The following is a 27,581-nucleotide window of genomic DNA, read 5'->3' on the forward strand; positions in this document are numbered from 1 at the left end:
CCTCCCGCCCACACCCTATAAAAATGTTAATATATATCAAAAACGGACCGAGCGTCTGGTTGTCATTCAGGTGTCCTGTGGTCACCCTGCGGGGTCCACAGTTTTGTTTTTTTGTTTTTTAGATTTAAATGCTAAGCTTGTCTCATGGTCTCGGGTTTGACAACATGTGGAGAGGTTATAATCAAGAACTAAATCAGTTTATGTGTGTTACACTTGAATTTGTTCGATTTTTGTTTACGAACTGTGACTAATGTGCGCCTCCTGTGTCAGCAAGCAAAAATTCAAAAATAAAGATGATTTTCCCGATCGTTTAAAAAAAAAAAAGTAATTAAATCAAATAACACTTCTCTTGTGTTTTTATGTTTGCAGGAGGGGTGATGCGGACTTTTAGCCACTTTTATCGTCTACAGTTCCTATATTAATATCGAAACAAATCCGGCATTTGTGTTGTTTTATTCATTAGAAATTAAAATTATGAAAATGAAATCACCACCGTCACACTGATCCAAACAGAGATTTATTAAAACCACAATTATTCAATGAATACACATTAGTTCATCTTAAGGGGACTGACATCATTAGCTACGTCTTGACAAAATGTTTCATACACACACACACACCCGCGCGCAACGGCATACACACTTTGTAGAGATCCACGGATATATATATATTTTTTTATTTGAACAATTTACATTGTGCGTGTATCCACATATGTACAAAATCCATTTATTATGATACATTTAATTTCAAACAAAAAAAAAAAATAAAACAAACAGGCCTACTTATTAAAATCCACAATTTTTAACAACAAAACAGAAAGAGGCCTTTGATGTGCAAGTGAAAAAAGTTTCCTCCGAGACTAAAAATATAGGCTATTTTTTGAAGGGGAGAAATGTGCTGCTTACAGTTGGTCCCATATAATTTTGTACGCACATTATATCTATTTATATAGTTTGTATATATAATACTGAATAGTACACACAAATTCAACGGTAGCTGAAAGATCTCTCACAAAACTCGAGTTATACATCCTTGACAAACGCTACATAGACTTGTTTGTTGACACAATGAAGCCACAGTCAGAAAAAAGATGAAAGAAAACTTTGAAAAACGAGTCACACAGTTGTGACGTTGGTGACTAGGTGTTTATATTGCACATCGGTACTTACATAAAAGTTTAAATCACTAGATTGTAATTTGTCTGCCTCACAAATCTCACAAATGTTTTGATTTGTCGGTCGGATTGTAACCGGTCTAAGTGCACTCCGGGCCGGAGGACTCTTCTGACAAGGACCGCTGTGCTCTGAAGGGGTCAAACCCATTCTCATCTACCGACAGGCAATTCCCTGCCGAACTGTAGCCCTTCTTCTTCGCTCTCCTCTCCTCCATCTTGATTGTGTCGTACAGCCCCTGCGGAGCTTCGTCTAGCAGGTTATCTCTCTCTGAGTAGGACGGTTTCATTTGGCACACGTTGCGCAGCAGCAGCAGGGCTGGTGCGTAAAGCACATTGACAAGACCCATACCAAGATTAAGTTGTACAAAACCGAGACTGTGCACTATCTGCCCGGCTACTATGGGACCCATAGCATAAGCGACAGAGTAGGAAATATCTGCAATAGCATAAACACTACCATACACAGAAACATGACGCACATCAACTAAAAATGCAAGTGTGGGCAGCAGGGCAGTGTCTACCAGCGCTATGCCAAAACAGATGCCGCACAGCGGGGCGATAAGCTGCCCAAAAGTTTTGCAAGCGGGAACTGTGCAGGAGCTCGCCCCTATGATAACCATGCCCACAGCTCCGTAAAACCACTGCAAATTTGGATGTTGTGCTGCCAATTTAACCGTTATGTAAACACCGAGAACGTGAGGGAAGAAGGCTGGGAGCCAGGTGAGCCCCATTTCCCACTGAGATGAGTGCATGGTGGTTTCCATCCAGTTGGCTATAGTTGGCTCTAGAAAGGCAAGGGGGATGTTACACACTGTCAGTGCCCCGGCCACCACGGCTATGTAGGGATCAATCATGAGTCTGTATATGGGGGTGCCGACTGGCATGTTCTCTCTAGTCCTGTTAGAGAATGGCTTGATCACGGTCAGTAGCATTAAGCCATCCGCCAGGCAAATGCAGGCGAGCACGATGAACGGCACTCGTTTGCCGACAAACTCGTACAGGACGCCCCCGAAGGGAGGCGCCACCAGACTCCCGAAAGAGATGAACGCCAGAGCAATGCCGAGCGCCCTGCTTCTCTCTGCCTCCTCCGTGTATTTGTCAGCTATCATTGCGATTCCAGAGGTGTCTGCGAAAGCAGAACCGAGACCCTGCAAACTTCTGGCCATAAAGAGAGTCGCGTAATTCTCCCCGAAAGCGAAGATGCAGGTAGAGACAAACATGACAGTCAGTCCAATTAAAAGTGGAATGTCATATCCCACCCGGTCTATGAAAGTTCCCGACAGGGGGTTAACTAAGAGCTGGAGGATGGCTTTTGATGCAAAAAGTATTCCTATCTGGATATCTAAATTGTCCTTGTTGCTTTTGTCCTGGCTTGTGCTGTTTGCCGAAGTGTTGGAGTGCATCACAACGTGGACGTGTTCTGACTGCTCAAGCTCCAGATCAGCAAGATAGTCTGGAATAATTGGCACGATTACCATGTAGAGCATATTGTCCAACAGGAGAGCCACGCAAACAATCACCAGTATGATCCGTCTTTGCTGGTGAGGATCCCGCATCGCGGTGCCTAACTGCTTGGTTCTTTCACCCATCTCGGACAGTTTTACAGCGGCTGATTTGGCCAGCCCCGAAGAGCCTCCTTCTCCATCCATGGTGTGCTTTTCTTTAAAAAAAAAGGATTTTCGATTCAAAACTGTATTTGTGCTTCTTCCGTCTGATGCCGATCTTTTTAACACCTCGGATGACTCATTGGTGCTTTCTTTACACTGAAGTAACGCTCTCCGTTCTCACCTCGCCTGTGCGTAAAGGGAGAGGCGCAGATGAACTTGGCTGCCTCATCTGTGAAGATGGTTTTCTTCAGCTTTCTCCTCTTGTCCTCGGCTCAGCCACGTCCGATGATGTTTCATGATCTCCCGAGAAGTGACGTGGTGAAATCGTAGATTTTCTGCACCTTGCAGAGGTTTCAGCTTCTATTCTTACATTTCAAAGTTTTTGTTTGGAGAGATTTTGATAATTATTTGCACAACAGAGAACATTCAATCTCGCTTATCTCTGTTGTCATACCTCCTATCACCTGTGGCACTTTTGCGCTCTGCTCCGAGACCACGAGTGACTCCGTGGCCATTGGTGCACATTAACCCGCAGGTTCGGCGCTATTTTAGTCCCTTTTTTTGTCTCCTCTTTTCAGCAAGTGCTATGACGCATCACCAGCTTGCCCCCAAGTGGATCCCTTCTCCACTTGTCTCTTTTATGTTAATCTCCAACCATTGGCAGAAATCACTTCAACCAATAAGAGCTGGTGAGCACTATTACAAAGGCGCAGAAGAAAAATCGTTTCGTACTCTCAGTGTGTGACTCTAGACTTTGGAGATATAGAAAAATATATTGCGCTTTGTCATCACCAGTATATACGCACAAGAGACGGTACATGTTTTCAGAATAAAAGTCTATCCATATCAATCGCACAAAACACAACATTTACGACATTTCTTAGACTTGCCAGTAACGTCATTGACCTTATTGTTTAAAGTTACTTTGTCACACTGCCCTTTTCTGCACCCAAAAGACTCCAGTACCGTGGACAGATTCCGCCCCCACGGGCTCTTTAAAAGGCTAAGTTTGAGTCTCTCACTCATTTTTTTGAAGCAAAGATACTTTTCATGGCCTTCTTAAAAATGTTGCCTAAACTCCCAAAAGTCATGGCGCTTGTTAACGTTTGCATTTACACGGATTAATGTCGCATGCAGCTCTCTGCGCAGACACTGTGCAGGGTACAAGTTTAACATCGGCGACACCTCGTGGAGAAAATTCATTGGTACAAACAACAGGAGTGGAAATCACTGCATTACCTTTACTAAGTACTACAGCCCTGACATTTTATACAGTTGTAGAATTATTTACAGGCTATTACTACCCAAAGGACCCATTAAAAGAATTTCATTTAAATGCTTTAGTTTCGGTTTCTTTCAAATATTTGTCTTGCGCAGTCCTATTGCTATTTAAGTCTGTTGTTCGTTGTATGACGCTACAAGAGAAACTGCAAAATATTTTTTTTTATAGTTGTTATTCTTACTTTCTGTCTGTGTGTGATTCTAATATATGCATTTTAACAAGACTTCTTTCTGTTTGTCAGTAGAGGGCGATAACGACCTGCAAATGATTAAAATCACTCTATTAGCCTACAGTGAACAGGGTAGCGCACGCTAAAGGACAGACCACAAGACTAGCACCTCTTCGTTGGTACTAGAAAACTAATATTAATTGAAGTACAGCAATCTGGGTTAAAAAAAAAAGAATAACATTTAAATTTATGAAATTAAAATTTGCTAATACAACAACAACAATAGTAGTAATAATAAGAATAATAATTAGGCTCAAATAATTCTTGGTCATTCCTTTAAAAAATAATTCTGCTCTATCCCTTGGAAACAGGGAATGAGGAGATGGGAGAGGTGGCTCAGGAGTTTTGCATAGGAAAGTGTGTGAATATATATGTATGCACGTGAGTTGGATTATTTATTAAACATTGAAGATAAAAAGATTTAAAAAAGATATAAAGATTAAGCAGCATGTACTTTATGTAAGTGACTGTGCCTAAGTGATTTATATACATATATGTATATGTGTAGGTACACACACACACACACACACACCCACACACACACACACACGCACACACACACACACACACACACACAGAGAGAGAGAGAGAGAGAGATAAACAGACACGTAGGTATCACATTAATTTTTTTCTTTTTCCTTACCAATAATAATCATAATAAGAAAAATAACAATAAAGACTTAAGACAATTTAATCTAATTTCTACTTGCTATTTATACATTTCTGCTGCTTTATTTTCTCCTAAGTGTGACATGTTATTTGTATTGCAGACTTTTACATTTTATACGATTTGATTGTGTACTCAGCACATAGTATGTTCATTGGATTAGTTTGAACCTGAAAAGCGAATGTGTGTACATCAACAGGGGGGATTAAAAAACTGCAGGAAAAAAGAGGTTTGGCGCTGTATTACATAAACACTTAAAAAAATGTATTATATTATTGCCTTATACTTCATTCATGCATAACTTGGCAGAGTCAAGAGTTTCAGCCTAATCCTCAGAGATGAATTATGGATGATGACTCGGCCTCTGACGTGAAGACAGTACAACAGAGAGGCTTAATGGATGAGACTAGGGGCAAGGTTTTCTAGATGCCTAGTGACGCAGGTGTGATTCTAATCCTTTAAAAATCGTTGCATGAAAAATCCACTTCAGATATGTCACATCTTTGACACAGTTCGTGGGATCAAAATTTATGATAACACTTGTGACCCAGAAACTATTATGAACAGATAGTATTATGTAACACTAAGCCAAGCATCAGAGCTTGGGTTTTACCATCTAACGTGCTTCCTTCCACTGATGTGATCTGACCTCTGGACTGTAGTGTGTAATATTTAATGGAGGGTTTAGTTGCCCTTTGGCTTTCTTCTTTGATAGGCAGCTTTCACCTTTGTCTCTTACATGAGTAAACACATGCTCAGTATTAATGCTGTAAACATGCAAGACTTCACCAGCTAGGTCCATATAGTGTCTCTGGAGGTTATACAAATAGTGTTTTCACTCAGCCGTCCCTTGTGGCTAAACTTCAAAGATGATTTTTGCATCACTCACTTTTCCTGTTTTTAGATATTTTAGGGCCTTTTAGCAAAGCGAGTGTTCTTTGACCAAAATTCTTCAAAATGTTTTCACCAATTTAATTCAACTGCACAAATAAATGCTTTTGGAATGATACACTTCCCTTATATTGGCTTGCTGTTTCGGAATTAAACACTATTGTGCCAATTTAAACTAGGATAGGGGAGGGCATGTAACAAACTGAGGTTCTTTTGAAGCATGCAAAAAAACAATCTTCACAAGTGATTACAACACCGTGGAAGTTATGACGCTTTTTCATTAAGCAAGCCTACAATTGATTGGTGTTGACGTGGTAGGTCAATAAGTGTTTTTTAGAACTGAAGATATTGTTAAAGCAGTGATATCCTCTGTATTTTAGTGACCTAATTTATTTTTCCAGCCAAATATAAATGGCACACAGTAGATTTTTAAGGCTCTTCTTTAAACATCTTGGACTTTTATTTTCTAGGGATGTATTTATTTATTTATTTTTTTAAGTTGAAGTTATTATTATCCTCATCCTTATATTAGAGAAAGCTGCCAAATAAGGACAGGCATCATTCTGTTTTCTAACATTGTCTGTGAAGAGTAATACATTTAGCACACCTCTATTTTCTATTAACCTTCAGCTTGCCTGGTGGGTGGATCCCAAATCTTAACGTTTCTATTGGATGAAAAGGGTTGTAATCGCTTATTTGTTTTGGGGGAAGGCTCAGTCAGGCTTTATCTGTCTGTGACAGGTTCTACTTTCTTCCTGTGAACTTTCTGCTATTACCACAGTGTCTATCTACAGCTCTGACCAAATTAGATCACTAGACCACGCACACAATCAGCCAACTGTTTCTAAGAACTTGATGCTGATCTTTTAGTTCTTTAATCTTTCTCAAGAAAAGTCCTGATCGCAGCAGGAGACGTTGGAGGAAGGACATGATTGTGCCAAACATTTAACTCCTCCTAATGAGCAGAGCTTGCTCATATACTGGAAGGAAATCCGATGCTAATGAGCAGGCTGCATAACAGCATTCCCGAGGCAGCTTCTGATTAGGCGATGCATTTTTTTTCCCCTGCTCAAGCTTTTCAACTTACTTTTATCCCCACTTGTCACATTTTTACATTCAAGAAAAGATACAGAAAAAAAATTCAAACTCACAAAGACATTGCTAACTTAGCACAATGTTCAGCCTTTTTTTTTTTTTGGTTAGGCATGCTACTGAAAGTGCAGCTGAAGCAAATGGGAATGTCATTTAATTTGCAGGTATTGTCACTGTTCATACTGTACATTAGTTCTGAGTTGACTCGAGTCTTCTGTCTGTCTGCAGTATTAAAAACAAAAACGTTCCAATAGCAACTTTAAGAGATGCCTTACTGGGGTAAAAATTATCAGGGCTATGACTTCATGCAATTCAACATTTAAATGCAGGGGTTCCTCATTCTAATTTAAGCAGCCAACAGTCTAATTTCAGGACTGCTTCACTGTTGCTCATTAGGCTGAGTCCTTCTCCCTTAAAGAAGGCTGCCATTGATGGTGAGAGAGTTTAATCCCCTTACGACCAGCATGCGGGCAACAACGTCACACCTCGGAGGTTAGTGTGACAAGGATCGTCTCACAGTGGATTATTTCTGCTGTGGATACATTTAGCATCAGAGCTGGAGTCGTTTCTTCTACAGCAGAAATGGCAAACTAATTTTACATCGTGGGCCACATATAGCCCACTTTGATCTGAAGCACCTTGAGACAACTTTTGTTTCGATTTGGCGCTATATAAATAAAATTGAATTGAATTGACGTGGGTCGAACCAGGGAAACTCCTCTATTTGTCAGTGTAAAGAAGTTTATATAGACATTTAATCCAATTTGATACAAGAAAAAGAAGTGCAATTTCAGCAGTACAACTCAGTTTTTCTACACAATAAAGAAATGCTGACATCTGTGAGCATGTCTAAAATGACAGAAAAAGCTAAATCTAAATTTACTCTAAAGCTTAACATAAATTTCTTTAGTAAATAGCGATAAAACCGTTTTTTTGTGTTTTGTTATTGTTCATCTATTACTTAATTACTTGGATGTAGTATGAATGACAGTAAAGAAGGTCCCTTATTAGTAGGAAAAACTGTAAAACAGTTAAAAATCCAAAATCTATGCCCTCCTTCACATTTTCCAAAGTCATCAAGTGGGCCGGAATAGAGTCCTCGATGAGCCAACTCTGGCCCCCAGGCCTTATGTTTGACAGCCCTGCTCTACAGTATGTGCCCCTTCTGTGGTGATCTTTGGAATATACGTGGCTTAGTAACTCAACCCACAAAGACATTGCATTGCTGGTATTATGAAATTGCCAAGCCAATATAGCTTAAGGGTAACTGCAAAAAAAATCACTAATTTAATCTGTTACAGGTAGGATTATGTGTTCCTGCTCTGAAGCGTCTATTCATGTGCATGCAGACAGAAAATGCAAACGCTTGCCTATTTACTAAAAAAACTACAGCATTTGTTTTAGAACTATTCGGCGCACTGAAAAGTAAAAACAAAATTGTTAAATATGTTTAAATATATCTGAATATGTCATCAAATTTAGCTCAGTGTTGGTTAATATGAAATGAAGACAAAACGCTACCAAACTCTGTGTAGTTTAGTGTATGCATTTCCTAATTTAGACAAGTACCTGAAATGAGATTAAGTCCACGTCGCCTAAGAAGGAGCTTAATTGCGCAATGGGCTTAACACAGTAAATATTTCCTCACTGTACAGAGGGGCTGTATTATTTAGCTGTCTAAAAAACAAAACCACTATTAAATAATCTGCTTATTAAAATACTTTAGATTTGACACTGACATGTGATAAAAGGCACATTTCTGCTTGCAGCAATTAGGCTTCTTGCTTACAAGCATCTCCATTAATCGGATTAAAATAGAAAGCGCAAACAGCAGAAGAGGAGCAACATCTGTGTTTATTGTCAGTGGATTCACGTGGATGCTTGAACAGTGCAGGTTAAAGTCAAGCTGCTGAAAGAAAGAATGCATGAACATTTAAAATGGTCAGATTACCTGCAGCATGTTTTTTTGTTGATTGAGCTAAGTCCAACATGAGGTATGGTGGCTCCAAGCAAACAGACCGTCCTGTAATGTCATGTACTGTACAAATATGAAATATGAAAATAACACAACTGTACATCTCTGACCTGGCAATGTTTATTTCAAAACATCCTACTACGTTTGAATGAGGAACCTATCATGAAAGCAGTTGATGATCTTGGATTTTCGCCCAATTTTGCTGGGTTTTCTTTTACTTTGACTTCTTAATATCTGGTTCAACAATCTTCTGTCCAGTGAGGAAATGCCAAACTCCCCCTCGGTAGAACTCATTTCCAAATGAGTAGAGGAGAGCGTTAAATATAGGATTTGTCTTTGCAATAACTGGAAGCATCTACAAGGGAAAAGGCACACAAAAAAGCAAAGGTTTAAGTTGTCTCACATACTATGGCAAGTGTGACATTAAAATGATTGACTCCTTTCATTGTCTTGCTTGTGGAATAAGTCACAAGAATGATGACTGAAACTGCAACTAAGAAACTGTTAAACTAAAAGTCAACAATAATAAGAAGAAAGAGGTGTTTAACTGTTTCATTTTCACATAGTGTTAGGTTGCAAAAAACAAAATAAATACATACCATTCTTAGCTTTGGAGAGACGAGCTTCACATTGTCAAAGCAGGCATAGACACACATGATGACATATGGGCCCCAGCACATCAGCAGTACCCTCACAGGCAAACTGGTGTTAAACTGTAAAATAAAGTCCATTGTGTTACATACAACAAGGCTTCAAAAACGGAAAGAGTGTGTCACAATAAGTCTAATAATGATAGCGATAACGATCTTATCAAGCTTGTGTGTAGTTGCTGAAACAAGAGATGAAGTAGAGATGCACTTCAGTGGTTTCGTGACCAAAAGTATGCGGTCAACACAAGGTTAGAATGTGGCATAACTGCTGGATGAATAATTAAGAGATAACAGATCACACTTGAATAGGATGGAAACCAACTCAGAGCCTTACGTGGGTTGCTTTTCAGACATTCCAACTTATGATTGCCATCTTTTTGAGATCCCATGCATGAATCGCCACCTTATCACGGTGGAGGGGTTTGTGTTTCCCATTGATCTAGGAGCTATGTGGTTGGGGCAATTTGCTCTGGTAAGGTCTGCCATGGCAGATTGTCTGACTCCTTACCTATGACAAAAGAGTGGTACACATAACCTATGCAGCGTAACAATCCAGGGGTCCAGTGCTCTCTGCCCGGGATAGGGTTACTGGGGTCCTACCCTGGAGCCAGGCCTGGGGTACAGTCTCGAGGACAATTGTCTGATGGCCAGGCCTTAAGCCATGGGGCCCAGCTGGGGTCAGCTTGAAAAAGCAACATAGGTCCATCCTCCTGTTGACCACCCACAGCCCACAGGAGGTGTTCAGTGCTTAGTGGATTGACTGGCAGTCAGAGCAGAGGTCCTGGTACTCTGATCCCTGGCTTCCAAAACTGGTTTGTGGTAGATTCAATATCACCTCACTTATGAGGGACGAGTCCAAGCTGATATAGATATAGTCGGGCTCACTCAACGTACAACTTGGGGTATGGAACCAGTTTCCTTCTCACTGAGGGGTTTGACTCTGTTCCATTCTGGAGTTTCCCACGGTGAGAATCCACGGTCAGGCTTAATGTTGTTTTTTATACTTGTATCCCTGCGGTTTGCTGCCTGTGTTTTGGGGTTTAGATTAGATCCAGACCGTTGTTTGTGCCTATATGCCAAATGACAGTTCAGAGGACCCAGCCTTCTTAGAGTCCCTTGGTGAAACCCTCTCCAGCACCCCACCAGAATGCTGACCAAGTGTAAGTTGGACTTATTTCTGATTAGTGTTGGACACTGCCAGGGCTGCCCTCTGAGCTTTCTCTCAGGGTTGGTGAGGAGCTTGGTCATTCAACGGGGATTTGGAATAGAGCTGCTGCACCTCCACATCAAAGGGAGCCGGTTGAGGTGGTTTGGTCAGACTAGGATGCCTCCCGGACAACTCCTAGGTGAGGTTTTCTGGGCTTAATACAGGGAAGAGGCTCTGGGGCAGACCCAGGACTGGGTGGAGAGATTATGTCTTTGAGCTGGCTTGGGAACATCTGAATGTCCCCCTAGATGGGCAGGAGGAAGTGGCTAGGGTGAGGGAAATCTGGGCTTATTTGCTTAGACTGCTGTCCCCATGACGCCCAGATAAGTGCCATGCCTTTAGCAAGCCATAATTTTCATTTTCTATACAAATTAATCATTATCTCACATATTTGGAGGATTTTCTTCTTTACAACTTTGCTTTAAGCAAAATAATACAATTTTGGAAATTAACAGAAAAAATAAATAAATAAATACAGAATATTTTTTCAGAGAATGTTTTTCTTGATTTTTCCTCTGTAAATTGCTCTGTTTTTTTTTTATTCATAACCTTATTCTTGGAAATTACTTTTTTGCCTGGGTTTATTATCCTTTTGTACCTGAGAGCTTTAATAATAATAATGACTATTTTTACCTGCAATGGCCCTAATATTGCAACCGGTCTCAAAAAAACTACAATAAAGAGTGGCATGCAAATAGAAGAATGGAGAAATAATAAGCCTGTTAAAGATTAAATAAAATAAAGAAGAAAAAGAAAAGCACTCACCATCAGGTTTAAAGGTTGTGTTTCATTATGCATAAAATTAATCTTCTTAAACTCGTGGTTTGATTAGAGCCCCTTTAATTAGAGCAAAATAACATTTAAGCTGCTTTCTTCTACACAGCCAGTGATCAGACTCTTTTGTACGATTGTCCAATACTTAACAAAACAAAATATTTTGAAGGCACAATTGGATGTGCTAATACACAATGATTTTTAGTAAGACTGCAGCATGTATTACCCGGTGGTGATGGATCTTCTTGAAATGCTTGTAGATCAAATCATAACATGAGTACATGTTAAAAGCTGGTAGCATCAGGTAGAGCACCACCAGACTTAGCATGTAGGTGATGTAGTCCCTGTTAAAAAAATAACCATGAACAATAAAGAATATGGCAAACAGCTGTAAAAGTCTATGTACCTGTTTTCCATGTGAACTGGCAGCTATGAAAACAGAAAACTATTGTCCATGGTAAGATTATCTTTTAATATTTACACATTTACCTGTCCCCTTTGGTGTAGTCCAGCGTGCAGCACGTCCTCATGGGCTCAAAGTCATAGACGCCCCATCCCAGTAGAGGAACAGCAGACCAGAAGATGGAGAGAATCCAGATGATGCTGCTGATTGTGACAGATGTGGTCCAGAAAAGCTTCTGTCCTACACAGTGTTAATTTTTTAACAGAAAAATCTGATTTAGTTTTAGTCACAAACTTTTGACGTGAGCATAACTTAGTTTTAGTCTTATTTTGGGAATCTAAATGCTTTTATTTTAAGTTGACTAAATATCACAAGGTTATCGCCGACAAAATATAAAGTCGATTCAGTTGACAAAAATATGAAGAAATATAAAATGTAAACGTTTAAGAGTTGCTCCACATGGTTTACAAAGCGGCTTATAAAGCGGCTTATCCCCTGTCCAACATGAAACAAAAAATTAATAAATAAAAAGTTATACCATTTCCCAGGGGCAGATAAAATATGCATGTTTAAGTTTTTTTTAAGACTGACTTTCTCTGAATATCTAATTTCAATTGTGTATAAAACTGCATTAACTAACATTTTGAACGCCTATTTGTAGTGCCTTTACTCACTGGTGCAGTACTGGTGATATCTGTCCCAAGCGATTGCAGCTAAGAAACTGATGGATGCCAGTATGGATATCATCCCCTGGAAACCATGATAGGCACAACCATCTTGACCAAATGGCCAGTATCTGAAGAAGACAAAGAAACATGTGTCATACTACAACTTGCAGAAAAATGCACCTAAAATTACACAAACTTATATATAAAAACAAAGTGCTTAGGTATAAAGGTATACAGCTCAATAAAATAATAAAATAACATAAAATAACCAGAAACTCATTGATGTGGAGGCTATTCTGATCACAACCCATCATAATTCATAGGTTGTTGTAATTTGTGAAGCACAGAAAGTTTTTTCGTCATTGAGTTCTCTAATGAGAATTTAAATTGAAAGAAGTCAAAAAGTTTCACAAATAGTCATATACAGGACATATTAATGTAGATCAACACAAAATAAAAGTGTTTAAGTTGAGGAGTCTTATGACTACATGGTCAGCAGTAACCATCGCCATACAGTAAACGGCATAAATATATGTGACCATATCACTGATGTTAAGACAGTGGTGACAGAAAGGCCCTAACTGCAGCTTTCTAATGCGGGAGTCAACCAGTAGCATCACTCCCTCCATAATTATGAACAATAACGTCATTATCACCATGTAGGGCACATGTGAGGCAAAGCAAAAAGTCAAGCTATCACCTCATTTGGTATTTCATGCAGTTTTCTTTATCATTTTGTGCACACTAAATTCAAACTGTAAATAAAATCCATAAAGCTTATGTTGTGAAAAGGGAAAAGTCCCAATGTAACACCAAATGTGTCTCTGACCTTGAGCAGAATTTGGGTGAAGCATCAATAGGTTATCGTTGTATGCAGGTGTCACTAAAATAGGATCAATTCTCTAGAAGGAGAAGTCTTTGAATTGTGAATGGATGGATGCTTTGCCACATATTAAAAGCAGCAGACAACAAGCATATGAAATATCAAATGACTAATTACATTGGGTCAGTATACACATCTCTATCGTAATAAGTTGTTGTTTTTGTGTTTCATTATGTTCAACTGCACAAACTAAATAAAGTTTAACTTCATTTTATGATAGCTGTGACACTACGAGTGCAGTAGGTTGCTGGGTTCATGAAGGTGTACTTACAAATTATCCCACTTAAACTTAAACAATTGATTCTAAAATTTGAAAAACTGGTTAGCTTGATAACTGGATTCCAATTAAACATGTGGACATTTTTACAATAAGCAAAAAATGAGAAGAGAAATGCAAAAACCAAGCTGACATTACTTAAATAAATGTATTAATTAAAACCCCCCACTGTAGTTTGTACAAAAACAACTGTCTTGCGTAACACTTTACATAATAATTTTAAGGAAAACTCAGCTTTCTTAATAGGTCAAGCTGGAAATGTCTCACAACATCAGTACACATTATGTTTTATAAATAGGAAATACTAATTACTTGATAGCAAGTAGAATTGGGCTGTTTGGTCACTTTCAACATATTTTCTTGCCAAATGTGAACAAAGTAGATTGTGGATTGGATTATGAAACCCCGAGACTTAGTCAGCTTGTGCTGGACAGCTTAATATGAAAACTTCTGCTGAAAGATTCAGATATAAAGTGACTGTAGAGGCCAGAAAATACATTTCTAACAGAGCATGCCCTGTTTGTTACCTGAGATAGCTTGCATAGGCAGCAGTGAGTCCATTAATATTCAAACTGAGGTCAGCTACAGCAAGGTTGAACACCAGGAAGTTGCTGGGATTGCGCATCTCCCTCACCCTGAGGAAAGAAAGGATGCTGATGGCATTGAGGAAGAATCCCAGCATCCCTAAAAGTGAAAACAAAGAATAAATTACGTTTCTATTATTTGGTTTCACATTTAACCTCTAGCTGGATTTGTCTGCATGGCCGATCTTATTGGTTTTTTGGCCCACAAAGTGTGCAAACAAACAAAATGCAATTTAAGTAGTTTTGATTTGGAACTTTTAACATCTAACTCATTTCCAAGCATTAACCCCCCCCCCCCCCCCCCCCAACAAACAAAAACGAGGAGTCCCCCTAAAAATACAGCTCTTCCAAATTTATTCATGGTTATCTGGGTCCTTCCTTCTTGTATAACCATACAGCACGCTTCACTTACCGCCAACAAGGAGTGCTGAACCGAATGTAAACATGTCAAACTCTGTGAATCCCTCCGGTAACGTATATGTTGCCATGATGAAGCACACAAATTAGACTTTGCAAAGAAGACGAGTCGTTTTCCTGCAGCGTAGCCACCCACAGTCTGTACCACAATAAGGCCTTATAAAGGTGCTTTCACGTGAAAAAGCATGAACGCGCTAATCTTAGCAAAGCCCTCTTTACAATCCCCCGAAGAATGTCCTAACAAGCAGACTTCCTGCACACGTTCCGCAAGTGAGTGGTTGCAAACACTTTGCGAGTTTTCTGCGCAATTCTGTCATCTAAAGGCTCTGAAAGTTTATTGCCGAACACTCTGTGGCGAAACCAACCTACAGCTTTTGTAAGCGATAAGAGAAAGGAAACATGGGAAATGTTGTCTTTTAACTTAAAAGAGTGTTGGACTCTTAAGCAGACTTTGACCGGCAGTCTGGACAGTTACACTGATAACTCTTAAATGCACTTTAGGGCTCACCCCACCGATTGGGGTGGGCATAGGAAGACAAGATGAAGCACAGACTAATGTAATAATGGTGTATAAACACATGGGGAGTGGAGAATAGAGGTGGGCGGATCTATGAAATTTTTGGAAATGAAAAAAAATATACCTCGAACATGCACTTTTTGTGTTGACCGTCCTGTCTATTTTATTTATAGTAAATAGCATATTTAAATTACAGACGTTGACCCAAAGTGCTTTAGAAAAATAGACCTTTACATTCCAGGTTTCCAAAAAACTCCTTTTAAAAATATATGAACAGCCTAAAGGTGTGTTTTCTTGTCCAAAAAGGTTGAATCTGTTCATCTGGATGTAGCACTATCAGTGGGAGAAACGTTTCATCACTCATCCAAGTGACTTCTTGTGTTAACTAAGTATTGTGGAAAGTACTTATTATAAGCGTAAAAAGGAAAGTTTTCAGACTAATCTTAAAAGTAGAGAAGGTGCCTTTCTCCTGAGTTAAAACTGGGAGCTGGCTCCACAGGAGCCTAAAAGCTGAAGGCTTTCCTCCAATTCTACTTTTAGCTCTTTTCGAAAATCACAAGTGCTCTGTTATGATAACAAGGGAGGTGTTCAAGAGCTTGTATGTGAGAAGAAGGATCTTAAATTCAATTATGGGTTTAACAGGGAGTCACTGTTGGGTTTTGGATTAATTGGAGGCTTTTCAAGCAACTTTGGGAACAACTGTACGTTACTTAATGTCAAGAGCCAGTACCCACTTTCATGACTACATCAGGCTATCTCTTTTCTTTCTGCTGTAAAAACGAAATGTTTTCCAGACCAGCCTACACATCACTTTCAGGAAGTAGACCTCTTTTACCTTCAGAACTGTTTTATTTCCTTTTGGCATAGATTCAGCACGGTACTGGAAATAATCCTAAGAGATTGTGGTCCATATTGACAAGATAGCATCATAGTTGTTGCAGATTTATTGGTTGCACGTGTGGGATTACAAATATCCTGTTCCACCACATCCCAAAGGTCCGCGATTGTATTGAGATCTGGTGAGTGTGGAGGCCATTTGGATACTTGCTGTCATGTACTTGCTGTCATGTTCAAGAAGGCAGTTTGCGAGGATTTGAGGATCTGTGACATGGCATGTTGTCATCCCATGTCACAGATGTCCTAAGTTACCTTTGGCTGTTGTGGCTGCCTAAACCTTTTAAAATGTAACATTTGGGTAGAGTCTGATTGCACCACTAAGCTTGCCACAGATTACCACAACCTCATTAACTATAAAGTAATGAATTGTCTCAATGGACTTATAATACCCTTTTCTAAACTGTCCATATTGTCTTTTCTGTAAGCTGTGTGTTCAGTCCACACACACAAAAAAGCTATGACATGTGTACTTGTCATCTGCTGGCATCTGCTACTCTGGAACATTTGGGGTGGTAAAAATGCCAATATTTCACAGATAAATTGACAAGTTGGAGCATCTGAATCACATCGCAGAATATTTGTGTGCTGCCCTCAATCCCAACAAAAGGCCTAGCGAGGTGTTTGTTAGAAACTGGTGGAGCAGTGTGATGCCATTCAGGAACATAAAGCAATGCCAGTTTCTCAATTTCAAAATATTTAATAGCACAATCTGTTAATCTGCTGGGGCTGAGTGTGAAGAAAATAGGCTTAAAATATGAGCATTGAAGTAACTAAAGAGCGTTTTGAGGTTGAATAAGTTTTAGTCCAACAGCATTTACCAGCTGCATTACGACCTGCACTGCCAGACTTAACATAATGCCAGAGATCAGGACTGTAGCTTTCTTTAATTTAACTGTTTAATTAACATCATCTCAGTCAGAGAGTATTTGTCGTGTTTAGCCGCATGCAAATGAAACTGTGGCATAAAACACAAGGCTACAACTCCCTACAAAGGCTAAACATTGATCTGTTGACAAATAGTTAATTACTGCAGCATAATCTGTTGGTTTTGCAATGAAACAAAGGCTTTATTGTTGAAACTCCATTTGAACAAATGACCAGGAACTGAAAGCATTTTTAAAAATATATTTCCTAATTTAAAACTAGAAGCAGTTAAATGGGATAACTCCTATTTTCTAGACACTGGTCTTTTTCTACCTTTTTCTCATAAACAGCTCAGATGGAAATGCCCCCCACCCCAGTGCACATACAGGCGCCAATATACTGTGTTTACATACAGCACCTACTTTAGGTATTGTACTTTCAGGCATGTGAAAAGAAAAGTTTTCACAGGACTCTGCAATCCTGTGAAAAACTAAGAACACCCAGTGAGCAAGAGCTTGTAGAACCACCGTTATAAACAATAATAGTAATAGTTTTCTGTGTGATTTTATGAGTCTCTCGTGTTATTGTGGAGGAATTTTATCCCACCCCTCTTCAAAACAATGCTTCAGCTCACTGAGGACTGCAGACATTAATTTCTTCACAGCTTTCTTGAGGTCCTTACACAGCATTTCACTTTGACTGGGCTATTGCAGCATCTTGATTCTTTTCTTTTTCACTCATTCTGTTGTAGATTTGCTCGTGTGCTTGGGATCATTGTCCTACTGCATGACCCAATTTCAGCCAAGCTTCAGCTGTTGGACAGATGGCCCCAAATTTGACTGTAGAATACTTTGTATTGCTTGGTAGACAGAGGAGTTCATGAACTGGTCAAGGACAGGATTTCATGAACTGTGCATTTTGGCAAATATCTTTCCTTCCCTGTCCAAAGGATATTGTTTTAGAAGTCTTATTATTTCTTTAGTGTGCAGGCTGCCGTGTTCTTTTTTTTCTTTTTTAACATAGAAGAAAAAACATTTGTTACCTGAATGATCCTGATGAGCAAACTGCCAAAACATCTGCTTTTATAGAGGTGCTCAAACTTGCTGATCGTGATAAATCAAGAGCGTTTGACTGTCAGGCCCTTGTTGCTACTTGCCTTCTTAATTCTTTTGTTTTCAAATAAAATCTATGCATAGAGTCCTGTGAAAACGGTACAGGTTTTTTTTCCATAACGTAGAGAATTGCTTCCATTTTTACTTAATATTTTTTAAATTAATAATTGTATTTATTTAAAATGTATATTTTTGGTAATTAAAAATGAAAAATGTCATTTTGCATCAGTTTCTTTCATTATTATAACACTTTCCCGTTGGTAGATAATTTATTCTTGTAAATAAATCTTAATTGCTATAAAGGCATTATTAAAAGATGCGCCTTACACCCCAATCCAAGATGTGGGGTCATATGGGGAAATGTTATAGGGACAGATGCAGGGTTGGAGGTTTTCCTGTCTGGGACAGCCCTCTTGAAAGAAATGGAACAAAGTTGTATTATCAAGAGACTGAGAGATGACTGGATTAAAGGATTTGAAAACCCTGCCGAGCAGCCATGTCTTTAAACCTCTTTACCTGTGAAAAAAACCCCTCAGACTGTGACAATACATCTGTCATCCACAAAGTATGTCATACTCAGATAGCCTGCATATGATGATGTATGAATGTACATGTGTTAATAGCACAGAAAAAAAAATCACAAAGCATGATGAAATCCAGGTTTTTATTAATGTTCGTTTGGGGGGAAGTAGATTCATGCAGTCTTGCAGAGATTAGAAATTCTCTCCATAAGAAAAACTGTTTTAAAATTGTATTCAAACCCACTGATTACCTGGATGGAGACAAGCAGTGTAAGTGTTTAACAATTGTTTACACTCAGTGACTTCCCACTGCCATCTAGTGGTCGCTCACTGCTACTATTTAACTACAGTCTGTAAATGAAGTTTCTAACAAAAACGACGGTTTGAGGACATTTAAACCTAATCGAGAGGAATTTTTATCGCCTTGTGTTTCATATCAGAATCTATTCAGTTTGTTTGTTTTTGGTGAAACTTGGTCAATTTACGTGGAGCAGAAAGCCTTGAGATGGATAAAAATGAGAAGATAAGAATAACGTTTGTGTTCAGATATTTCCCCATTTACTCGAAGAAAAAAAGAAGCAAATGCTCACTCAGGTATGGTAGATTTAGCGATTGTAGTTCGTCCACCTGCTACTTCTTTATGTCCTATAATTGCAGGTAGTTGTGTCATAACGGTCCATCCAATCATTGCTTGGAAAGTATGTCTAAGAATGAAAGTAAAAACGCGGTAACCTATCAGCTTCGAGGAAGCAATAGCCTAATCGTGTGAATGAAAATAACCCAAGTCCTTCTCTAATCCCTGCCTATCCTTTTTATCTCAGGATTCAGACCAGTCGGAGCAGAGTGGACGGTGAGCGTGCAAAACGATGCATCCCGCGTCCTGTTAGACCGAGTAGCGGCGCATGCTTTGTAACTGTAGTTTAGTTGCATAGTGTTCAGTAGCTTGCAAAATGAGTCGACATTTTCCTGCAGCTTTTTGTTTGGCTTTAGTTTTTCTTCCTCTGATGAGCAGTCCGTGTCCTGCCCAGTGCAGCTGCTTCTTTCACAAACTAAGCGACGGATCAAAAGCGAGGTAAACTCTGTGAATTGAATTCAGAGCACAATTGTATTATTATGCTTTGCGATAAAAGTGAGAATATAGCTTTGCTATATTCAGTGACTCCGTGTGCTGGAATTAACTTGGATTTGTTCCTTAATCCCATTTGCTTATAACTCAAAAATAGTCTGCTATGTTTTTTTCTTTAATAAACTGAACTTTTTAAACTTATTTTTATTTAAAACTAACGTATAAAATATGCTTTCATCTTGAATTTAAAAGTATCTTTAATATTGTTACTGCTACATGTTCTGTAGAGGTAGTCATATGTTTTTTTATTGTTATTTTCTTGCAGAAGTGTTCTTTGCAATGATCCGGAAATCACTGTGGTTCCTCAAAATTTCCCAACCGACACGGCAAAGCTCCGCGTTGAGAAGACGGCAATCACACGGATTTCTAGCAGCACCTTCCACTACCTCAACAGTCTGGAGTTTCTCTGGATGTCTTTCAATTCCCTGAACTCCCTGACTCCTGACAGTTTCCGGGGTCTTTACAACCTTAATGAGCTCAGGCTGGATGGCAACTCCCTTACCTCCTTCCCCTGGGAGTCTCTGACAGACATGCCAAACCTGAGGCTCCTCGACTTACACAACAACAAGATCTCCAGCATGCCCGCAGAAGCCGTCATGTATATACAGAACATAACCTACCTGGACTTGTCTAGCAACAGTCTCACAACCGTTCCTGGTGAAATTCTCACAATGTGGCTAAGTGTGAAGCCACCCCAGGACGCTGATTCTTCTAAACTAATACTTGGTGAGGACTGAACTTTGATGTATTAAGATTTCTTTGTAATCTGCCTTGTATGAGAGCTACTTCTTTAAAGCTCAGTTAGGGATTAGTCTAAATATACTGTGCGTGCAGTGTGTCAACTTGTTAAGCTAATTATGTTTATTTATACTCAATCCCAGGTAATGGTCTGGTCTTAAAATGACTCAGTGTTGGGTAAAACAACTTAATTTATTGTTTTCACTAATAAAGTCTTTCCATACATTCCTCTGCAGGTCTTCATGATAACCCGTGGCTGTGTGACTGTCGACTCTATGATCTGGTTCAGTTTCAGAAGTCCCCCTCGTCCTCCGTGGCTCTCATTGACACTCGACTGAGATGCGCTGATCCCGAGAGCCTATCAGGGGTTCTTTTCACTGAAGCAGAGCTGCAGAGGTGCCAAGGCCCTCGAGTGCATACGGCTGTGGCTCGTGTTCGGAGCTCACTGGGCAACAACGTGCTGCTGCGTTGCGGCACAGTTGGAGTCCCCATCCCAGAGCTGTTCTGGAGCCGTGCTGATGGCAAGAAAATGAACGGCACCGGTGAGTTTTGTTGAATTTGTTCCAGATGTGCTTAGATTTGATTTATTTCTGCACACGTGTCAATTACATTAAAGTTATTCTTTTTTTGTCAATCTGCTTATCTCTGTGGATCTCTACCTTTTTGTTTTTTCAGTTCAGCAAGAGATCTCAAAGGAAGGCATCATTTGGTCGATTCTGAGTGTGCCTGCTGTCTCTTACCGGGATTCTGGGAAATATGTTTGCAAGGCAACCAACTTTGTGGGCACGGCAGACGCTGTCATCTCCTTGGTGATCACAGATTCCTTTCGGTCAGAAGAAGCAGGAGGTGGCGGTGGTGGTACTTCTAAGAGATCAAGGGGGAAGAAAAATGGTGGCATTGGCAGAGCGGCATACCAGGAAAAGCTTATTGCCAGATACGTTCCTCCACCTACATCTACAGCTGCACAGCCCATCATTGAACCTCTTAATGCCAAGGGGGTGACTGGGAAGTATGAGATTGAGAGCTACAGCATCTCTGATGGTGTTTCTCAGGGACGAGGCAAAGGTTCGGATGCACAGAAGCCACTGGACGTGCAACAGGATGCTTTAAGTAACTTATCGGCCAATGCCTCATCGTTACAGCAAGCTCCTGAGAAAAGGATAGTGCGTTCTGTAAAGGTGATTGGTGACACTGACCATACTGTCTCTCTGAACTGGCGAGCCCCTACAGCCACAAATACCACCGAGTTTAGCGTCCTATATGCTATATTTGGTGAGAGAGACATGCGTCGAATCAATGTGGGCTCTGGAAGAAATAGAATCACAATTGACGGCCTTGTGCCAAAGACAAAGTACATTGCCTGTGTTTGCGTCAAAGGTCTGATCCCAAAAAAGGAGCAGTGTGTAATCTTCTCAACCGATGAAGCAGCCAGTGCCAGTGGCACTCAGAAGCTCATTAATGTGGTGGTGATAACGGTGGCATGCGTGATTGCTGTTCCTCTTACACTGATTGTGTGCTGTGGGGCAATAAAGAAACGTTGCCAAAAGCTGCTGGGGAAGCAATCCAAAGAAATACAGGACTCGTACGTCACGTTTGAGACCCTCGGCCCTGGGACCAAAGCTAAGGGGATGGAAGGCGAGTATCTAACGAGGCTAAATCCTGACGAATCCAACAGGCTGCTCTCAGCGAGATCTAGTGTTGACTCAGAGGCCACAGCCAGGACTGAAGGGCTACCTAATGAGTACTTCTGTTAAAACCAAACATATGCCTCAGTTCCCAAAGGATGCACTTTGCACCGCCGTGCTCCACTGTTAGAAAGATTCAAATGATCCTCTTTTTAAAGGGGTATCCAGAGGACACTTGTAGCTCTTTTAGGACTGGATCTATTCAAATAAATTACAGCCTTGTGGGAGTAAAAGCTACCATTCATTTGGTGGGAAACAACAAAAAGGGAAAATATACACAGTAACACAGTTAATTTACAAGTGGTGTAGAAATAACTTTTGTTAATTCATCGTGCACTTTTAAGAATAAGAGAAAACTCTCGATGCCCTAAACTCTCTTAAACCCAATACATTCACTTTTCTTTGTTTTTTTCCTAAGATGTAACTTATGCTTTGTGTGAAAATCTTTATTCTACACGTATTTAGGGAAACAATAGTTTATTTAGCCTGTTTTATATGTCAGTATGACGTGAATGTGCCAGGTTTACTGTTGGGTGAAAAACCTGAAATACAGTACATTTTGTAACGTGTAAATATTTGTAACCTAAAATATATGTGTATGTATGAATGTACTGTATAAAAATAAATATTTTTATATTGATTTATGCTTACTTTTTTCCTACATCTTTACTTTCCTGACACACCCACATGTATCCCCTGTATCTATAAACTGCTACAAAACATGCTTAAACTAAGTAAATACAATCAATTAATACAGCTGTAGGCAAATCTGAGGCAGTTTTTGTAGCATTAATATATGAATCACTACAGTTGATACATGTAATGGTATAAATTTGGACTAATATTCATATTTTCCATTGGATCAGTCTTTATCATTTTGATTATGTGTGCTCATGGGTGCTCCAGTATCTAAATTGCCTACTAGTACAGTCTCTGTATGATTAACTCAGCATTCAAGCAAACTGTAGCAATAAACGACGATTATGATATGCATTATGTAAAAGACATTTCCTGAAATGCTGAACACGTGGCTAATCTATTTATCTGTTAAATTATAATGCGCATGTATAAAAAGCGTGGGTATTAAAGGATATGAAACTGTGTGAAACTGCAGAGCTATAGTGTAGATGTTTGTTTTCACACTCGCTTTGGTATATGCTGATTTGGCCTTTATCAACCTGAGAGACAAACAGTGTTTAGATTATTGAGGTCAGTCCTCTCCAGACATCTGTCTCTGTCTCTGTGCAGCCCTCCCTCTCAGTGTTGCTAAGCCTGACGGGCTCCGGCCCACTTAACACAGATGGGCCTCCTGTCATGTCAATGCTGCTGCTTTAGTGGGGAACAAATAAATTAAATTAGTCTGATGCGAAGCATTTTGGGGTCATATCTGAGACAAGAACTACTATCAAGCCGAACTCATAGCTCTCGACTGAAAAACACTTGTGAATGTTAACTCTTTATGTCCTTTTGAAAAGATCTAACATTGTGTTTAGAAAAAGTGGACCATTGCTATAAATACACCTGTGTCTCACATGTCATTTGGCCTCTTAAGGGTTACGTCAAGGGAGATTAAGGTAATGGGCTTTCTTTCACGCAGCCCATGAGCATGTCCTGCCCTGACAGGCCTATTTCATATGCGTGTCTAGGATCATGGACGCCTTTTATGTCACATTGCATATCACTTTGGTATTCCAGTTAATCTGTTTTGGATCGTCAACTTGTTTGTTCGGTTGCTCCTGCACAGATGATATCTTAGGAAGGTAAGTGGCCGCTAAAAATATGCTACATTGTAAAGCTAGGTTGTATATTTGCTATGAGTCTGTCCTCTTTTGAATAAGTTACGTGCTACAATAAACATTACTTATAGCATGACTAGTGTGAAATGCCCAAATAAACACTATCCAAAATTTGCGTTTAAGCTATGTGTACTACACCAGTATCTTTGTATAGCACAAATTTTCTTGTCTGTCATTTTAGGTCTTTACTATGTATGGAAACCTCCATGGGAGAAATCCCAGTGGACATCCCACATGATTTAATTAAAATCCGAATTGAAAAATCCCACCTGACTGAGTTACCCCGAGGATCCTTCTCAAAAGTGCCTGCCTTGGAGTTCCTCTGGCTAAATTTTAATGAGATCGCTCTGATGAACATGAAAAGCCTAGAGAGGCTCGCTAACTTGACTGAGCTAAGGCTACAAGGGAACAAGCTGACTTCAGTACCATGGACAGCATTTCAGGATACACCAAAACTCAAGATTTTGGACCTAAAACACAATCACCTGGATGTGGTACCCGAACATGCTCTGAGATATTTACCTGCGCTGACCTACTTAGATTTATCCTTCAATCAGCTTAGTGTCATAGCAAAAGAAGTCTTCATTAATTGGCCCCTTTTCCAAATAGCTGAGAAAGCCTGGGCAAAAGAAGGGATGGTGTCAAATGTGGTTTTGGGGCTGCATGATAATCCCTGGTTGTGTGACTGCCGCCTCAAAGGCTTTGTGGAGTTCACCAGGGCAGTCAGCCCTCCCATCATCCTGATGAACTCTTATCTGATGTGTTCAGGTCCAGCTCTCAAAGCTCACAAGTTTTTCCACGAGATTCAGTTAAAATCATGCATGAGGCCAGTGACCTCTGCCCCAGAAACCAACATCACTTTACCTCTGGGAGCAAATGCAACCCTAACATGCTTAGTGAAGGGCAGGCCAGAGCCGACCATTCAGTGGATGTACAGTCTGAAGATTATAAGAGGATTTGTTGGTAAGATTTTTTTTTTAATCACTACCATCCATTAAATTGTTGTGAACCTGCTGTTGGAGCACTTAGCGAAGTATATATAGTGAACTCCCAGGCTGCAGTGTTTTGAAAGAGACAATACTTACTGCATAATATCAGAATACCTGAGCATGTCATTACCAGATGAAAAAAATCCTGTGATTTGCTCTGATGCTCTGTTTTCACCTTGCAGCATCACAGACAAACATCGATGAGGAGACCTTCTCTTCCCAGCTCCTGATCCCCTCTCTTCATCTGGCAGACCGAGGACTCTACACCTGCACGGCCAACAATTTCATTGGCAACTCCTCTGTCAACATTACAGTTAACATCGCCTCTTCTGATTCCTCCCTTCCTCTCCTACCGCCTGTCCCTATGCTGTCATCTGAGGAGAATGCCTACATTGAAATACACATAGCCAAACAGACAGTTTATGGAATTACCTTAGAGTGGCACGCAGCAACTGAAAACCCTGCAGAAACTTGGTTCACCATCCACTTTGGCAAATATGATTCACCAAAGAAGGAAATGATCTACATTGGCCCGGGCATCAACAGTTACTCGGTCAGTAATCTGCTTCCTGTCACCAAATACGAGGTGTGTGTGACCCTGAAGAACCACCCACCAAGGGAAGGTCAGTGCATTGTGTTTGTAACAGGAAGTGACATTAGTGAGATGGAGCAGAAAGAAAGGTTAATCCACATTATAGTTATTGTGTGCGCAATGGTGCTGGCTGTGCCAGTTGGCATGTATGCCTGCACCACAGAGGCCAGGTTCAGCTGTGTGGACCGGTTTGTGGATCTGTGGAGGATGCACAGAATGCATGATGAAAACCTGCAAGAGGGGGCGAGGCAGGGCACTTTTGACAGCCTGCAGGCAACCAGCGATGAAGCTTTGTGCAAAAGTTCGATGGAAAAGCCAACAAAGAGACGGAGGTCTGAGGATAAGTGCAAAGGAGGAAGTGCAGCTTACCTGTACTAGCATCAAAGTCAAGAACTGCATTCATAATACATTTCTACATGAAGTTTATTTGTAGTTTAAGTTTGTGCCTCTAAATGTATGTGTTACGGTTGAATTACAAAGCTAGGTATACTATTTTCTAAAATACATGCACCATTATTTTTCTGGTTCACACTTTGAAGACTCTTCTGACCATGTAAGTAAAAACAAAAAAAAAACGTAAAAAAAATTGAATTGTACATTTATTATGTGGTAAAATAACATATTTGTTCATGGGGTAAACATTTTTTCCCTTTCAGTGTTGGACTTTTGTTATAATTCCTCTTTTTGACTTTGCTGCTTATATAAACTCAGATGCACACATCCACTTTGAATGTATGTATATTGCAAGCTGTCACCTGAAAATGGAGATGCCTTTCTTCCTTGTTAAATGGAGGGTTTATTTTCTATTTTTGTGTCACTTTGTGAAATAAAATAAAAAAATCGTGTGTAATTAAGTTATCATGCAGTACTGCAATATGATGTTGTGGATTGTACGTGTGCTTCTGGCCTGCTTTGATTTACTTTGTCTTGAAAATGTTTTTAATCTTTTTGTGTTTTCTCTTAAGGACTGCAGATTTATTATGGCTGAATGAAATGCGTTTGATGTGGATTAAAAAGAAGTCAAAGACAAAGGCTGAGACATACTCAGATTTTTTATCACAATCACTCAGAGGATTTGTTACGTAAGCTGTATTTTCCCATGAATTTATACATACACTGTTAAGCAGATTAAAGTGATTTTCTATCTGAATCCTAGTCAGCAGAACATGATATTTCCATTTAATGCCTCTGAGCTGATTGTGTCCACACGGTGACTGTATTTTCACATGATTTTTACATGTGCATCAGTTACTGCATGTTATAATAATTTTATGTTTTAATAGATAAATAAAACAATTGAAAAATGCTATTATTTAGATAATATATTAATATATAGTATTTTTTCCAGACATAGTTGTTTCAAGAAGTTAATCACCAAAAGGTGATTCATTGATTAATAAATTGATTTAATATAATATGTACAGCCCAGTTAAAAAGAAAGTGATGTTATATGAAAAGTAGGGACAGTAGTAGTAAAAGACTGGAAAAGTTATGTAATGCTGACTTTTCTTTTTCCTCTTCTTTTTTGTTACCTGTTTTTTTCAGTATAGCAAATTATTCCAAATAAATGTATTCCTAAATAAAAAAAACAAGGTTAATTCAGCTTTGATCAATTTTAGTGAAGGTTTTGCTTATTTTAGAAGAACAATGGGAACCTAAATGTACGTTCATTATAGCAGCTAGTACATGCCCAAGCTATAGAAACTTTGTGATTTGTATTTTTTTGGTGGTTGCTAGGCGACAAAATAACATTATAATATTGGATCTTCATAAGTACCTGCAGGAGCCTAAGATGCCAACTCTTGATCCTGTTGTAGGAGTTGGCTAAAAAAAAAGAAAAAGACTGATTTTGTGTATTATGGAACGATACAATACAATACAACTTTATTTGTATAGCACGTTTAAAAAACCAGCGGTACACCAAAGTGCTTTACAATAAAAACAGGTAAATTAAGACATGATTA

The 27,581-nt window shown here is 39.5% G+C and overlaps 4 protein-coding genes across 4 annotated transcripts; 2 read left to right on the forward strand and 2 right to left on the reverse strand.

The window, feature by feature from the left end:
- Positions 1-504: 504 nt before the first annotated feature.
- Positions 505-3,518, reverse strand: slc18a3b (solute carrier family 18 member 3b). The gene has a single exon (XM_084937495.1). It carries the CDS (start codon positions 2,821-2,823, stop codon positions 1,255-1,257), a length of 1,569 nt encoding a protein of 522 aa, XP_084793621.1. The 5' UTR covers positions 2,824-3,518; the 3' UTR covers positions 505-1,254.
- Positions 3,519-8,778: 5,260 nt separating this feature from the next.
- On the reverse strand, positions 8,779-15,160 carry rgrb (retinal G protein coupled receptor b). The gene is made up of 7 exons (XM_084937496.1): positions 14,776-15,160; positions 14,307-14,463; positions 12,626-12,747; positions 12,038-12,191; positions 11,775-11,892; positions 9,517-9,630; positions 8,779-9,272 (listed from the first exon to the last, which is right to left on the reverse strand). Exons 1-7 carry the CDS (start codon positions 14,849-14,851, stop codon positions 9,132-9,134), a joined length of 882 nt encoding a protein of 293 aa, XP_084793622.1. The 5' UTR covers positions 14,852-15,160; the 3' UTR covers positions 8,779-9,131.
- Positions 15,161-19,075: 3,915 nt separating this feature from the next.
- Positions 19,076-22,880, forward strand: lrit1b (leucine-rich repeat, immunoglobulin-like and transmembrane domains 1b). Its single transcript, XM_084937497.1, has 4 exons — positions 19,076-19,763; positions 20,083-20,543; positions 20,792-21,097; positions 21,231-22,880. Exons 1-4 carry the CDS (start codon positions 19,642-19,644, stop codon positions 22,307-22,309), a joined length of 1,968 nt encoding a protein of 655 aa, XP_084793623.1. The 5' UTR covers positions 19,076-19,641; the 3' UTR covers positions 22,310-22,880.
- A 785-nt stretch (positions 22,881-23,665) lies between these two features.
- Positions 23,666-26,913, forward strand: LOC146381457 (leucine-rich repeat, immunoglobulin-like domain and transmembrane domain-containing protein 2). Its single transcript, XM_084938672.1, has 3 exons — positions 23,666-24,000; positions 24,218-24,999; positions 25,208-26,913. The coding sequence occupies exons 1-3, from the start codon at positions 23,891-23,893 to the stop codon at positions 25,993-25,995; spliced, it is 1,680 nt and encodes a 559-aa protein (XP_084794798.1). The 5' UTR covers positions 23,666-23,890; the 3' UTR covers positions 25,996-26,913.
- Positions 26,914-27,581: the final 668 nt, after the last annotated feature.

This window comes from Perissodus microlepis, chromosome 8 (genome assembly GCF_051167445.1).
Source record: "Perissodus microlepis isolate ML-2025 ecotype Zambia chromosome 8, ASM5116744v1, whole genome shotgun sequence".
Lineage (NCBI taxonomy): Eukaryota > Metazoa > Chordata > Actinopteri > Cichliformes > Cichlidae > Perissodus > Perissodus microlepis.

Coding starts and splice junctions, on each gene's coding strand:
- slc18a3b (XM_084937495.1), bottom strand. CDS start 2,823: ATGGATGGAGAAGGAGGCTCTTCGGGGCTGGCCAAATCAGCCGCTGTA.
- rgrb (XM_084937496.1), bottom strand. CDS start 14,851: ATGGCAACATATACGTTACCGGAGGGATTCACAGAGTTTGACATGTTT. Junction 12,192..12,625: donor ATATCACCAGTACTGCACCA/GTGAGTAAAGGC, acceptor AACACTGTGTAG/GACAGAAGCTTTTCTGGACC. Junction 9,273..9,516: donor TCTCTCCAAAGCTAAGAATG/GTATGTATTTAT, acceptor TTTCCCTTGTAG/ATGCTTCCAGTTATTGCAAA.
- lrit1b (XM_084937497.1), top strand. CDS start 19,642: ATGAGTCGACATTTTCCTGCAGCTTTTTGTTTGGCTTTAGTTTTTCTT. Junction 19,764..20,082: donor AGCGACGGATCAAAAGCGAG/GTAAACTCTGTG, acceptor ATTTTCTTGCAG/AAGTGTTCTTTGCAATGATC. Junction 20,544..20,791: donor TTCTTCTAAACTAATACTTG/GTGAGGACTGAA, acceptor ATTCCTCTGCAG/GTCTTCATGATAACCCGTGG.
- LOC146381457 (XM_084938672.1), top strand. CDS start 23,891: ATGGACGCCTTTTATGTCACATTGCATATCACTTTGGTATTCCAGTTA. Junction 24,001..24,217: donor ACAGATGATATCTTAGGAAG/GTAAGTGGCCGC, acceptor CTGTCATTTTAG/GTCTTTACTATGTATGGAAA. Junction 25,000..25,207: donor GATTATAAGAGGATTTGTTG/GTAAGATTTTTT, acceptor TTCACCTTGCAG/CATCACAGACAAACATCGAT.